Source organism: Pinus tabuliformis, chromosome J (genome assembly GCF_031772625.1).
Source record: "Pinus tabuliformis cultivar Carrire ecotype Pingquan chromosome J, CPIR1, whole genome shotgun sequence".
Lineage (NCBI taxonomy): Eukaryota > Viridiplantae > Streptophyta > Pinopsida > Pinales > Pinaceae > Pinus > Pinus tabuliformis.
This window is the reverse complement of record NC_142295.1, coordinates 117,461,944-117,476,016: the sequence shown is the minus strand read 5'-3', so window position 1 is coordinate 117,476,016 and position 14,073 is coordinate 117,461,944. Positions and strand designations below refer to the sequence as shown.

The window sequence follows — 14,073 nt, the reverse complement described above, 5'->3', positions numbered from 1 at the left end:
GCCTTGTAGGGGTTTTCTTACCTTCAGAAGTTTATTGCAACAACTGTTACTTGCAGGGTTCAGCTCTTCTATACTTTTCTCAGTATGCCTTTTTGAGGAAAGTTTTCTATTTATCCTTTAATGTGCAACTGGAGTGCTTATATGCTCATTTTTAGATGAAGTACAGGGTCTTTGTAGGAGACAACTTGTGTTGCTGATGTTTTCATGACCGAATGTAGGTTTTCATGATGTTTATGTGAGAGTTCTTTGCAGGAGAATATTTCCTTGAAGCAGAAATAGCCACATGTTTTATTAGCAAACTTTTATGTAGTCATTTTCCACTGAATATATGGAGCAACTTAGTTATGTTGGTAGGCCCGAAGATGTAGCCCAGGAGGGGTGAAATATGTCACCAAATCCTTTGTTCTACTATTCATGAATTTTTGTATGAGTTATGTGTTGCTTATGATTAAGTTTACATGTGAAAATTAACTCAAAACTTGAAGAGACCTTTTGGAAAACCTGATTTGTGTTAACACCCATTTTTCCTTGCAAAGCATCAGAGAATGATCCCTATTTTAGGAAGAGGAAATTTACCTCCTCCTCCATTTTTAGATCAATCAAAGAAAACCATGCCAACTTCGGTTTATTCTAATCCCTCTAGTAATGGATGTATCCAACGTCTTTGTGGTGTTGGATTCTTCTCATTGGGAGAAAGGTTTCTTGATCATTGAGAACGACAAATAATTAAGTGAACCATGGTGAATATATAAGTTTTATTAATTATTTGAGTAAGACACCCCTCTAGCCAACTTGACTTGGACCAAACAGAGCACATTATAAAACCGATTAGAAATAAAACATACAAACCAACTATAAAAGGTACCTCTTGAAAGCCAAGACACTTGAGGAGATCAATCACCTAAAGGTCCTAGATTAATGGAGGACTAATAAGTAGTTACTCCAACCTTCTTATACCATCCTTGATCAGCACAAGTGACCATGATGGAGCTAAGCATCACAATAAGAAGAACTAATATGGTGATTGACAACTGCCATGGGTATCATGGGGACTTCCCACCCACAATCCCCTACTAGGTAATATCCTTAAAAGATAGGCCACTAAGGCTACCACCTCACAACCAAAAAATGGGAGTGAAACATGTTATTAGAACCATATGCATAAGCAAGGTATGTAAGCCAAAAACATCTTGAAATATTGCTCAAAGAGAGTCCTACACCTCTCAAAGAGATCCATGTTAATGCCCATAATCCAAAAAAAAACATTAGCAAGGGAGTGGGGATGTCACTTAACAAGTTCCCAATGTGTCTATGTGCATGAATCCTATGTAAGAGGATATTTCTAGTAAGCATCTAATGTGAAAATGGAATTACACTCACTAGTGAAACTAGTTTCAATTTTGAGAGTGTCCTCTCCAAACCTATTTCAAGGCTTTACACCCCTAAGTTAATGTTAGTGTGTTATAACAAAAAAGTATAGATTAATTTTAATCAACACTTTATTTTTAAGGCTTATTTTTACTTACAAAATGCAACTGATATGGTGTGTATGAGACTCAATACCAATCCAATATGAAAATTAAGTGAGAAATGCAATTGTATTTCCAATTCAATGAAAACTAGATAAAGGAAGGGTAGAGAGTTATTTATTTTTCTAGTGACAAGTTAAAACCTTAACCTCTCTCAATGATCTTTTTTTATTAATGAAATTCACATAGGAATCCAATCCACTAAACAACCTACAAATCAAATTAATTACTCTTAAGATGTCAAAGCAAGAGCACCAAAAAGCACTCAAAATATCAAAACTAAGGCTTTGATAGAGAAATGCATGCATTATGGTTTATCAAACTAGAAAAACAACAAGATCACACAAAAAATAAAGTTTCAATATGTAACTCAATGTAGTAATCCAACAAACGTACACCTATAATGATCTATAATGAAAAAAAATCCAAACCCTAAACAAGGGAACAAGACCTAAAAAGCCACTTAATTTGGGTTTCTTTGTAATACCTCTAATTAGAAAGGTCACAAATAGTAACTATAAAAATTATACTTAGTTCTCAATGCCAAACAACTAGAAAAAAGATCAATCACCAATGAAGGAAATCAACAAGCAAAAACAACCTTGAGCAAAACAAAGAAAAGTTACAAAATGAAGTAGATCTCATAAATGAGAAAGGATGCAAATAAAATCTAGTCTAGATATAATCAATCAAAGATAGAGGCGTACATATATAGGCTTATACAACAAGGTCTAATCCATATCTCACTAAAAAGCTTGACCTACAGAGGTCATTACTCCCTAACAAAGGCGAATTGTATCTTTGTTGATGCGAGACCACTTCTTGGGAGTTATTAGATGTTGCACTTTCCTGGTAACTCATAGATAGGGAATGAATGGATTCCAAAGTAATTTTTTTTGGAAAATATAGCCTCAGATATAGAAGATACAATCAAGATCCAACCTAAAAAAGACTTAGATAAGATCAAAATCGAGAGACAAACGCTCAGATCAATTAGAAATTAGGGATCACAAATAATGAAGGAGAATAAATGCAATATGCATTTTTCCCGAGTGGAGCCACCAATTTTGTTTCATCTGAATTCACACATAAGGAAAGGGATTATTGTACCATGGATCATGCCTCATGATTACCTAAATGGTGGGTGAAATATTCAAATCAATCTCCTCGTTACAATACAATTAACCAACCATACAATTAATAGAAAGAGATAGATAAATGATTACACCTTAGAATCCTCATAGGCTTGTGTTTCTTGCAAACCCCTTTCAACAGTTTGAAACTCCGTTCCTATTTAGAGATCCTACTCCAACACCTCGATTTAAACCCTTACACACAAGCACTAAAAACAAGGACAAGGTTTACATCAACAATAAGCAAGTTAACATGCAACATAAACTAATATAATATATAAACCATATTTCTCACATATACAAACATGAAATTGAGAGGGAAATCACCTTTTTATTAATAAAATATAAAAGTACATAATGAATTATACCTTGGCCATAATATTTTCTTTCATTTGATCCCTTAGTTCCCTCTTCCCTCAACTTGTAGAAAAAATGGGCTCATTTGAGATGCAAGAGAAAGGTGTTATAATGCTAATTCACTAGTAGTATTGGGCTATTTCTCTTTGGTTTCCCCTTTCAACCTTGAGAGGGTCTCACTAAATAGGTCTCTCCTAGATATGGGAGGATGCATATGGAAACATAAGGTAAATATAAGTTAGGAAACTTCTACATATACTGACCCTCTACCAACTCATAATAAGATAGGTAGATTTAATCTCCTTGGGAAGGACCACTTGTGGAATTATAACCTCGATCACTATAGTGAAGAAGTCAGGGTGTATACCACATGAAAAAGTGCACACATTGATGGAGTCATGGGTACAAAAGGTGTTAGGTTTGTGGGAGTGACAAGATACTAATTAAGCTCAATCAAGGAGGAGAAGGACTATATTTAAGTTATCTTTTGAAGGAGGTTGACTTATGGTTCCTCTTACTAACATAGTGTGGAAAATAGAGTTATAGGAATGAGCATTTTTTTCTGCCTTTTGGAAATTCGATGGTACAATCTAATTCTCATGGTTGTACATAAACTTCTTTGATTAGTTTATATATAGAATCAATACTAGTATTTTATTATATTTCCATTTCACTAAATATAAAGTTCCCGTCCATTCCTATTTAATTAATGGTGTGCTAAGTATCTACCATTCTATTGATTTATTAAACTTGTGCCTTGATTTATTAAACTTGTGCCTTGTCTAAGGAGGTAGGTCCCTCTTATTAGCTAGGCACTATCTTAGTGTTAGTCACATTATAGTTGTAGCATTATTTACAATTTAGTTTATTTTTTCAATCACTCTATTTTTTATATTGTTGCAACCCTAAATTTTAGCCACTGCAACTCTAATATTTCATATTGTCGCAACGCTATATCATAGGTTTATTACTACAACTCGGCCATTAATGATATTATTTATTAACAGCTAATCATTTTTGTGAGATTTGTACAACAATTTGTTACTCAATTCATTGTTGCAACTCCACACTAACACTAAAATACTTTGTTTTTTACGTGACGGATATTGTCCTACACACACAACTATGTCCTGTGAGGGCTATAAAAAGGGGGTGTCCTAAGTGGATTGATAAGGATCCCTATAACTTTGGGCACTTGAAAGCATTATTATCATAATTATTAGAGGTGATATTATTTCATTTAGGCAGGCATTATTTCATTTAGGCAGGCATGAGGAACATGATGCTTTACTTGACCTCTGATAGTACTACTCCATGTGGTGGGCACACAGAATGTTCTGGAGACCATATCGACTAGCTGTTAGCCAATCAAATGCCAAGTGGAAGTCCATTCTTCGATGCTTTGAAAAAACTGCTCATAAATCGGGAACAAACCACACCCGTTAGTTGGTATGTCTAAACGACGACGCTTGGAGGAACCCAACGTTGTCTACGGACGAGCAATCTGCAATGAAAATGCTCGAATCCCCAACAATATGGAAACGAAACTATTTAATTCCAATGTGCTTAACCATATGGAAACGAAACTATTTAATTCCAATGTGCTTAACAAGTGGTGAAATAAATAATTTTTAAACTAAATCTGTTATTTTTTTATTTAAAACTAAAAATCCGTTCCAATACTTTTCATATCATCTTTTAAATAATATAAATCCATTCCAATACTTTTTATATGATTTTTTAATGATATATGAGAAGAAAAATCTCTAATTCCTCAAACCCAATTCTAATATATACCATATTATGTTGGTATTTTTAATGGAGAAATACCAAAACCAAATAAAAATTCACCACAGAGACAGTGCTCTGTTTCTGCTGTTCCAGGATTTTTGCACAGGGAACCCTTTTTAAACAAATTTGCTAATAACAGTCCATTACACAGTCACAAAAACATTTTCTATTGCTTTAAAAACAAAAACTGTTACAAACTTCATCCTCTGCACAGAGAGGGATTTACAAGACAGACTCTGTCTCTGTTCTTCTCGTTCTTCCACTGCTGTGGGTATAAAAAAAAACTTTCATGGTGTTCCTGTGTCTTACAATGACAAACCACCATTACAATGCTCCTCTGTTTTTCAATGGCTAAAAACAAAACATTACAGCCCCTGTGTCTTTTGGAAATCTCGCACTGCTGTGCACCAAAAAAAAATTATTACAGCTCTACGCAGCCACCGCACCATTACATAGTCAACTGCAACACCATTCCAATGATATCTTGCACTGCTGTGCGTTCATTACATTTCCATGAACAAAACAAAAGAAATACAACGCACCATCGTGCGCAGCCGCAGTGACAATACACAACAACAAAAACTTCAACGCGCAGACACCCTAAAACTACCACATGCGCAGTCACTACTACACACATAAAAACTAATTCACATCGCCCCTTTTTTTACTGCATATATATGCGGGCTCAACACAACGTTTTATATATATAAAACATACAAAAATAAAAACTACGGCACGTACCCATTACTCTACAACATATATAAAAACATATATAAATATGGCCCATAACCATATTAAAGATATGGGACGTATGCCCATCATCTCATTAAAGCCGCCACCTAATTCTACGTAGAACCCATAAAAAAACATTAACTTTTCCTTCCACGGCGGTCAACCTATGAGTCGTTTACTCCACGCAAAAATTGATTTGACGCAGGCCGGTGCCACGTGTCGCCACCACATTCGTCGGGCCCGGTCATTAAACTTCGCGCAGCTTCTCGGAGATCTGAGCCTGCAGACCCGATCCAACGCAATTCGCACACCACTCTTCCGCAACCAGCACGACCTTTACCGTCCGGGGAAAGTGGTTTTTCGGTGCTCGTACATGGGACGCGTGGCGGCAAGTGAATGTGTTCGGAGCCCCTCCGGCGGATACAGCCTTTTGCCAAAGGTGGTGCGAACAAGAGGGTGGTTTCGTTCTGGCGGTTTCGGGTGCAGCGTGCTGGCTGAGTTGGCTGCCCACGTCCGCCTGCCGCTGTGCAGTTGGAATTAATATTCCAACACTCCCCTTTAATTTCAACTGCTGGGCATTCAATCTTACCCAAACATCATCCTCACATAGAGGGATTCACCAACTGCTTCTGATGCAGTTCTCAAACAAACAAAGTTGTCTTCCTCTTAATAGAGGGATTCACCTGAAACTGTGCTTAAGAGCACCTTCCTCATGACAGAGGGATTCACCATTACAATGTGCTGAAGAGCACCTTCCTCATGATAGAGGGATTCACCTGTTATAAAAACATCTTCCTCTTAACAGAGGGATTTACCAAACAATGCTAAAAAGCATCTTCCTCTCAACAGAGGGATTCACTAATGACTATGCTGAAAAGCATCATCCTCTTGATAGAGGGATTTACCTTGACAATGTGCTGAAAAGCACCTTCCTCTTTAACAGAGGGTTTCACCAAATGACTGCTTCAAATGCAGTTCCAAAACAAACAATCATTGCACTGCTATGTGTGCAAGTTCATTACAATGTTCTTTTATGCTGATGCATATTCTCTGCTGCAATGTTGTGCCATCTTCTTTGCTGCATCTACCCCACACTGCTGTGTCTGCTCCACGCTACTGCGTTTACACCTGCACTGCTCTTACATTTCTTTACAAACTCTGCATTGTTGTGCATTCTTCAAAGACAAAATACTCTGTCTTTTCTGGAACAATTACACTGTCCCAACTTATAAATTTACACTGCTGTGTGTAAAAATTTCTTACATTCACTGCTGTTGCATATATAGCATTTCAATTCAATGAACAACAAATTCATTACATTTACCTTTACTGCTGTAAGGAAAATTTCTTTTGCATGTGCTGCTGTCCATTACATCTCATTTCTTCAACAAAACTTTAATGCTGCTGCATCTTTCTTGTTTGCATTGCTGTGTGCTTCTCCTTCTTCACAATGGGAAAACTTTTCTTCAAGTTGCTGCTGTCCATACACTTGCTGTTGTGTTGCTGCTGCAATTTGCACTGTGGCTGCCTTTTGTTTCATCATACTGCTGTGTCCATACTCTTGGCACTTCATTCTCCACACAAAAAATAACACGGGCTGCTGCCTTTTCTTATGCACCCTTGCTTCACACAATCTTCATCTTCATTTTTTTTATTTTCATAATGCACTGCTGTGCAATTCCTTTCGATTTTCTGCTGCCACACACATTTTTTATTTACCCATGTGCATTAAAAATCTGCTGTCCCTGTTTTTCTTTAGGCATTTCTTTGCAAGCTTCCATTGCTATGCATTTCAATGCATGTGCATCACAAAAAAAATTTCAAACTGCTGTTTTGTATTTTGTCTTCCCACTGCTGTGAGGGTTTCCATGCTTTGCATTTTTCTCTTATCTCGCTGCTGCTCTTTACATTTCAGCGCTGCCATCTTTTCTTCTTTATGCATTTTTGTGCATATTGCATAAACACAAAGCAAAAACATTGCTCATTTCATCACCGCTGCATGTTACCTTTCAGAGGGATTAACAAAGATTTCATTTGCAACTGCTGCGTTGCAATACATCCTCCATCAACAAATGACTGTTAATACAGTTCAGCAAACAAAAAATTACAAGCTCCCCTTTAATGTGTGCTTGTCTTCTTTTAGCAGACTCTTCTCAAAACAAATTTAGATCCACTGGGGAGTTCAAGGGGTTTTCATATTGCCTTTCCTTCCTTCTCCATACTTGTGTAACTTTCTTCTTTTGCATGGGTCTAGCTTGTGTAAGAGCCCATGTTAAGTTACAATCTCGTGCCATATGCCCAATGTTATGACACTTGAAACATTCAACATTGTTCATGAATGACATTTCATGATTTCTTCTAAAATTGTTTCTTGGAGATTTTCGGGGACCACAACATCTATCTTTATTAAATGCTCTACAGTCTCTTGCCATATGACCAAAGTTTGAACATGCATAACAATAACCATAAAATGAACTTTGGTACCTGGGAGACGGAGGTTTCCTTGATGTACTTCTGAACCCTTGCTGCCTTGAGATCCTTTGATGATCACCATTGCCTTTTGCCTCTTTGACATCAGCTACATTTCTTCTTGGAGCTGGTTTTCTGCTTGGAGCAGGATTTCTTCTATTGCAGCCTTCATTTTTCTCCTTGCCTTTGCTGGAACTAGGAGCATCATACCTTCTTTCTGGCTTCTTCACATCTCCTTTGCTTAAAGCATCCTCATCCTTGTTTGAGGGTTCACCTACATACCCAAGTCCTGATTTATCAAATGGAGATCTGTGATAGCTGAGCATGTCATCCAGAGCTTGAGAGCTCTTCATGATCTTGTTCATCCCTTCAACCTTCTTCCTGAGGAGGACAATCTCTTCTTCTAACTTTTCACATTCATTATTTTTCTTTGCTAGTTGTCCCTCAGTTTCTTCCTTGCTACGAATAGCTTCAGCTGCTACTACTTTGAAAGAGATAATATCTGTCTTCATTTTGGAGATTTCTTCATCTTTTGCTTGACTGCTCTTCACTTTCTTTTCAGCTCCTTGTGCCTGCTTCTTGGCTTCTTGTAGTTCGGACTTAAGGGAGGAGACCTCTACCTTGTACTGTCCAATCTCTTCTACAAGCTTGTTCACTCTCTTGTGCCTTTGTTCAAGTTGGCTTGTCAAGGCATCTGCCTGCTTCTTTGCTTCATTCAGCTGATTTGCCATGGATATGATTTCTTCATGATGTTTCCTCTTGCATTGGTCAAGTTCCTTCTTGAGCTTGGCTAGCTCTTCATCCCTTTCTTTTACTTGAAGCTTGATGAGATCAAGCTTTTCATTCTCAGCTTCTATGATGGGTTCTTCTTGACTCATTGTCATGGTCAGTGCTCCCTTTGCATGAAGGTCATGCAGTCTATCCCATATCTCCTTTGCTGATGTATATTTTCCTAGATTCCTCTTCACAGAATCAGGGAGTCCATCCAAGATTAGTTTTACTGCTTGTGCATCATACTCCATGGATTCTTCATCCATCTTGCTGTCATTAATCACTGACTCCCAGACTTCAATCCCCTCAGACATTAGGAAAGCCCTCATCATTATTTCCCATACATCAAAGTTTCCATCAAACTTTGGAACCTCAAATACAATGCTTTCAAATAGATTGCCTTCTAGTTTAGTAGAGGGGGGAGACACATTTTTAACAGCCCTGGAGGCTTTCTTCTTTGACTTTGCCATTCTTATCTAGGCTTTAAATACTTGACTGTGTTTTCTTTAATCACTGACTGTTTCTATAACAGTAACACAAGGGAAAGCGTGAGGAATACCTTAGTCCTTTTGGCTGAGATTTCACACTGCTGGAGAGCCTTCACTGTTGCAACAAAAGTCCTTCCTTCAGCATCTTTGAGCCTTCAAAGAGCCTGGACTAGCTCTGATACCACTGTTGGTATTTTTAATGGAGAAATACCAAAACCAAATAAAAATTCACCACAGAGACAGTGCTCTGTTTCTGCTGTTCCAGGATTTTTGCACAGGGAACCCTTTTTAAACAAATTTGCTAATAACAGTCCATTACACAGTCACAAAAACATTTTCTATTGCTTTAAAAACAAAAACTGTTACAAACTTCATCCTCTGCACAGAGAGGGATTTACAAGACAGACTCTGTCTCTGTTCTTCTCGTTCTTCCACTGCTGTGGGTATAAAAAAAAACTTTCATGGTGTTCCTGTGTCTTACAATGACAAACCACCATTACAATGCTCCTCTGTTTTTCAATGGCTAAAAACAAAACATTACAGCCCCTGTGTCTTTTGGAAATCTCGCACTGCTGTGCACCAAAAAAAAATTATTACAGCTCTACGCAGCCACCGCACCATTACATAGTCAACTGCAACACCATTCCAATGATATCTCGCACTGCTGTGCGTTCATTACATTTCCATGAACAAAACAAAAGAAATACAACGCACCATCGTGCGCAGCCGCAGTGACAATACACAACAACAAAAACTTCAACGCGCAGACACCCTAAAACTACCACATGCGCAGTGACTACTACACATATAAAAACTAATTCACATCGCCCCTTTTTTTACTGCATATATTTGCGGGCTCAACACAACGTTTTATATATATAAAACATACAAAAATAAAAACTACGGCACGTACCCATTACACTACAACATATATATAAAAACATATATAAATATGGCCCATAACCATATTAAAGATATGGGACGTATGCCCATCATCTCATTAAAGCCGCCCATAAAAAAACATTAACTTTTCCTTCCACGGCGGTCAACCTATGGGTCGTTTACTCCACGCAAAAATTGATTTGACGCAGGCCGGTGCCACGTGTCGCCACCACATTCGTCGGGCCCCCTCATTAAACTTCGCGCAGCTTCTCGGAGATCTGAGCCTGCAGACCCGATCCAACGCAATTCGCACACCACTCTTCCGCAACCAGCACGACCTTTACCGTCCGGGGAAAGTGGTTTTTCGGTGCTCGTACATGGGACGCGTGGCGGCAAGTGAATGTGTTCGGAGCCCCTCCGGCGGATACAGCCTTTTGCCAAAGGTGGTGCGAACAAGAGGGTGGTTTCGTTCTGGTGGTTTCGGGTGCAGCGTGCTGGCTGAGTTGGCTGCCCACGTCCGCCTGCCGCTGTGCAGTTGGAATTAATATTCCAACATATTATACCATGCCTACCGCTTAAATATACCTTCACGCTAGAAATAATGAAACCCAATAAGCTGGCATTGATAACCATTGGGAACTCTATGCAGCGCAAGCGAGAACCATTGGGAGTTCTGTAGCTTGTAACTTACTTATCGATTGCCAGCCAGATGTGATAAAGGTCATGCGGATGACGTATCCAATCAATTAGACATCATGAATTTCTAGAATCATTCTTCTCACATAGTACCAGGAGGCTGGATCAACCCGCTTAGCACGAGTATTAGAAGTTTTAAATAGTTTCTCTACAATTATATATGTATGAAGGAAGTTTCCTGGGCAAATATATAAAGCAAATGACAATTCTTTATGTATGAAAGAAGTTTCCTGGGCAAATATATAAGGCAAATTGCGGCGCCCATACGGGGAAGAGAAAACTGCCCTACTTCCCGCTTCTTTTTCTTGTCGAAAGTCATCCCAATCGTGCCGCAAAATCCTCTCGAGTAGATTCACTTCTTTTGATCCGATCCAAAGGAGATGGCCAGAACGTTTTAAAATAATCATTCGGCTCATATGGCATAGGTCTTCATTCACTGAAAAACGTCATTTGATGTTATTTAAAATAGGCGTAGTCTAAACATGTAGCTGTTTAGATGGCTTCTTTTAAGAGAGGAGTGGAAAAATAGATCAACGATCTCACATTAAGCAGCAATTTGAGGGGTCTCTGCGTGCAAGATTTCTGTGAGCACATGTCTGACACTCTTTGAAAGTTTGGATCTCGCTTCAACCAATGTAGGAACAGCGTTTGAAGTCAATGCTGACGACTTCAACTCCAAGATATCCCACTGGCTAGTTGTTGAATCCTTGCAATGAATCATACGATTGAAGTCTCTTGAAAGTTGCGATTATATGAACCAATGGCGTTGTCTAGGGAGGTGATAATTTGGCTAGTACAGTGATTTTTTTATATCAGAATTTTTTTTTTCAGAAATCTTGGGTTTTAATTGTTTTAAGCTGGAAGTAAATTCAATATCATCAAAAACTTTTGGGGATAGACATTTCCAAAAAATTCTGTTAAAATCAAACTTGAATTTCCATCATTTTCCTAGCCAAAAAGTTGCCTGTTTAGACCGTTTAGACTACGCTTGAAAGAGGTTGCCTTTGGCAACTATATGAAGCACATGGTGGCGCATATACCGAGAGTGGACATAGTTTCCGAGGTGTGCCTGCGGGCAACCTCTCTGTGCTCATGTGCCTCCCAAGCGTTTCGATCGAGTATCCATCAATACCGCTACAGCGTTTGAATTAAATGACGATGACTTTAACTCGCCGACGTCCAACCAGCCAAGGACCACTCTGCCTATTTATTGTGCAACATCCATGCATCCCCATATCAGCAGCTCTAGTTCCTGCTCTCACCTTTCGTCAACGCAATGCCTTCGCTCAGTCTCCGTTTCATCCTCATTGCTGCCATCATCGTGTGCTTCTCTCATTTTCCAGCCAATGCGTCGAGGAGGCATCCGAAGTTTCTCTTCATGCCTCTCCATCAATACGATGACAGGCTGGTTTACATAGTGAAGATGGGGCAGAGAACCCCTATGCAGGACCTGCAACTATTGGTAGATATCGAACAAGACTACACGTGGGTAAGATGCTACAACAATAGCTATGTATCCTCTACTTACAGCCCGGTCGACTGCAGTACGCGGCTGTGCAAGTCGTATGAGTATTCGGCATGCTACACGTGCACTGGCCCCCGCGCCCCGGGCTGTAACAACCATAGCTGCTCCGTGCCTGAGCCAGGCGTCCAACTCGGGCAGGATGAGGCGGCGCTTTTCCGCAGCGACGGTCGGCATTACCCTGCCCTCCGCCTGCCCTTCGCCTGCGCCGAACAAGGAAATCCTTCCGATTTGCTTCCCGGAATGGATGGCGTGGCCGGGATGACCTCGTCTACGCTGGCACTCCCAGCTCAGCTCTCTGCCGCGTGGCTTTTAAGTCGCAAATTTGGTATGTGTCTGTCACAGCAGGGTTCAATTTTAGATGGGCATATCTTCTTTGGTGACAGCCCGCTCGTCTTCTCTCCGCTAAAAGGTGGACACCCAAGAGACCTCTCTCGCCACCTCATCCACACTCCCTTGATTAGTAACCCAATCAAGATCCCAAACTCCACCCACGCCTCTACCCACGGTTTTTATATCGATGTTCAGGGAATCAAAGTGAACGGCGTCGACGTGCCGATCGACGCGGAGAAGCTGCGGATCGGCGCTGGCGGACGCGGTGGCACCAAGCTGAGCACCGTGGTAACGTACACGCAACTGGCCACCCCCATCTACAACTCCCTCGTGGGCGTTTACACGCAGGTGGCGAAGCAAATGAATATCCACCGCGTTGACTTAATAGAGCCATTTCCCCCGCCATTGGGTTTTGGTGTGTGTTTCGGTTCACCCGGTATGGGGATGCCTCCTTGGGGGAGCACTGATCCAGGCCTCAACGTTCCGTCGATCGACCTTGTTTTGCGGGGCAATACTACTTGGAGGATCCTTGGAGCTAACTCCATCGAGTGGGGGGACTCCGTTACCTTGTGTCTAGCTTTTGTTGATGCAGGCGAGGATCCGGTGGCATCCATTGTGATCGGAACGTTTCAGATGCAAGAGACTCTCCTCCAATTCGATCTAGGCATTTCAACATTGGGTTTCTCTTCTAATCTCTTCTCATTACCTCAGCCAACACGTTGTAACAACTTCAACGTGACCACTGCTCTTTGATCAATCCCTTCCAAGATAATAAGTTCTTCCAACAGAAGATGGACATAATAAATGACAAGCCAGATTTTGCTTTTGTATTTCGATGTTAATGCAATACCATGCTTGCACATTCTACAGCTAAGTAGGAGGTCTATTGTGATTCCAATTGTGGTCAACATGGAATTTCCTACATGAGGTATGGATTAGTCCCATCAATTTTTTTTTTATTGTTATTTGGTGAATGCTATAGGTTCATACTGGGTGTTAACAATTATTAGGTTCAAGGCAACCTTGCCAAGGCATATATGAGTACTATGAAAAGGCCATACTTGCAAGCCCCAACGATGGGGAAGTACTTGCTCTATATGCAAAACTGATGTGGAAAGTTCACAAAGATGTTTTCATGCCAAGTCTTATTTTGATCAAGTTGTGTAGGCGAATCTTGATGACTCATGAGCAAGTTCTATTCCTTGCTTGCCCTCTGTTATGGAAAATCTAGATTTTAATTGCATTAGGGGTATGATTGGGCTTGATAATCTGAAAATTGATAATTTGGGTAACCAGTTGGGGTTGCTTGTTTGGAAACTTTGTTCTTGCCTCTTGTGCCCACTTTCTATGGGATTTTGAAGAAGGTGAAG

At 39.9% G+C, this 14,073-nt stretch overlaps 1 protein-coding gene across 1 annotated transcript; it reads left to right on the top strand.

The window, feature by feature from the left end:
- Positions 1-12,271: 12,271 nt before the first annotated feature.
- On the top strand, positions 12,272-13,456 carry LOC149225824 (putative aspartic proteinase GIP2). Its single transcript, XM_089380028.1, has one exon. The coding sequence runs from the start codon at positions 12,272-12,274 to the stop codon at positions 13,454-13,456; it is 1,185 nt and encodes a 394-aa protein (XP_089236154.1).
- Positions 13,457-14,073: the final 617 nt, after the last annotated feature.

What these genes read in the sequence shown, in the direction of transcription:
- LOC149225824 (XM_089380028.1), top strand. Translation starts at nt 12,272, where the DNA reads ATGGGGCAGAGAACCCCTATGCAGGACCTGCAACTATTGGTAGATATC.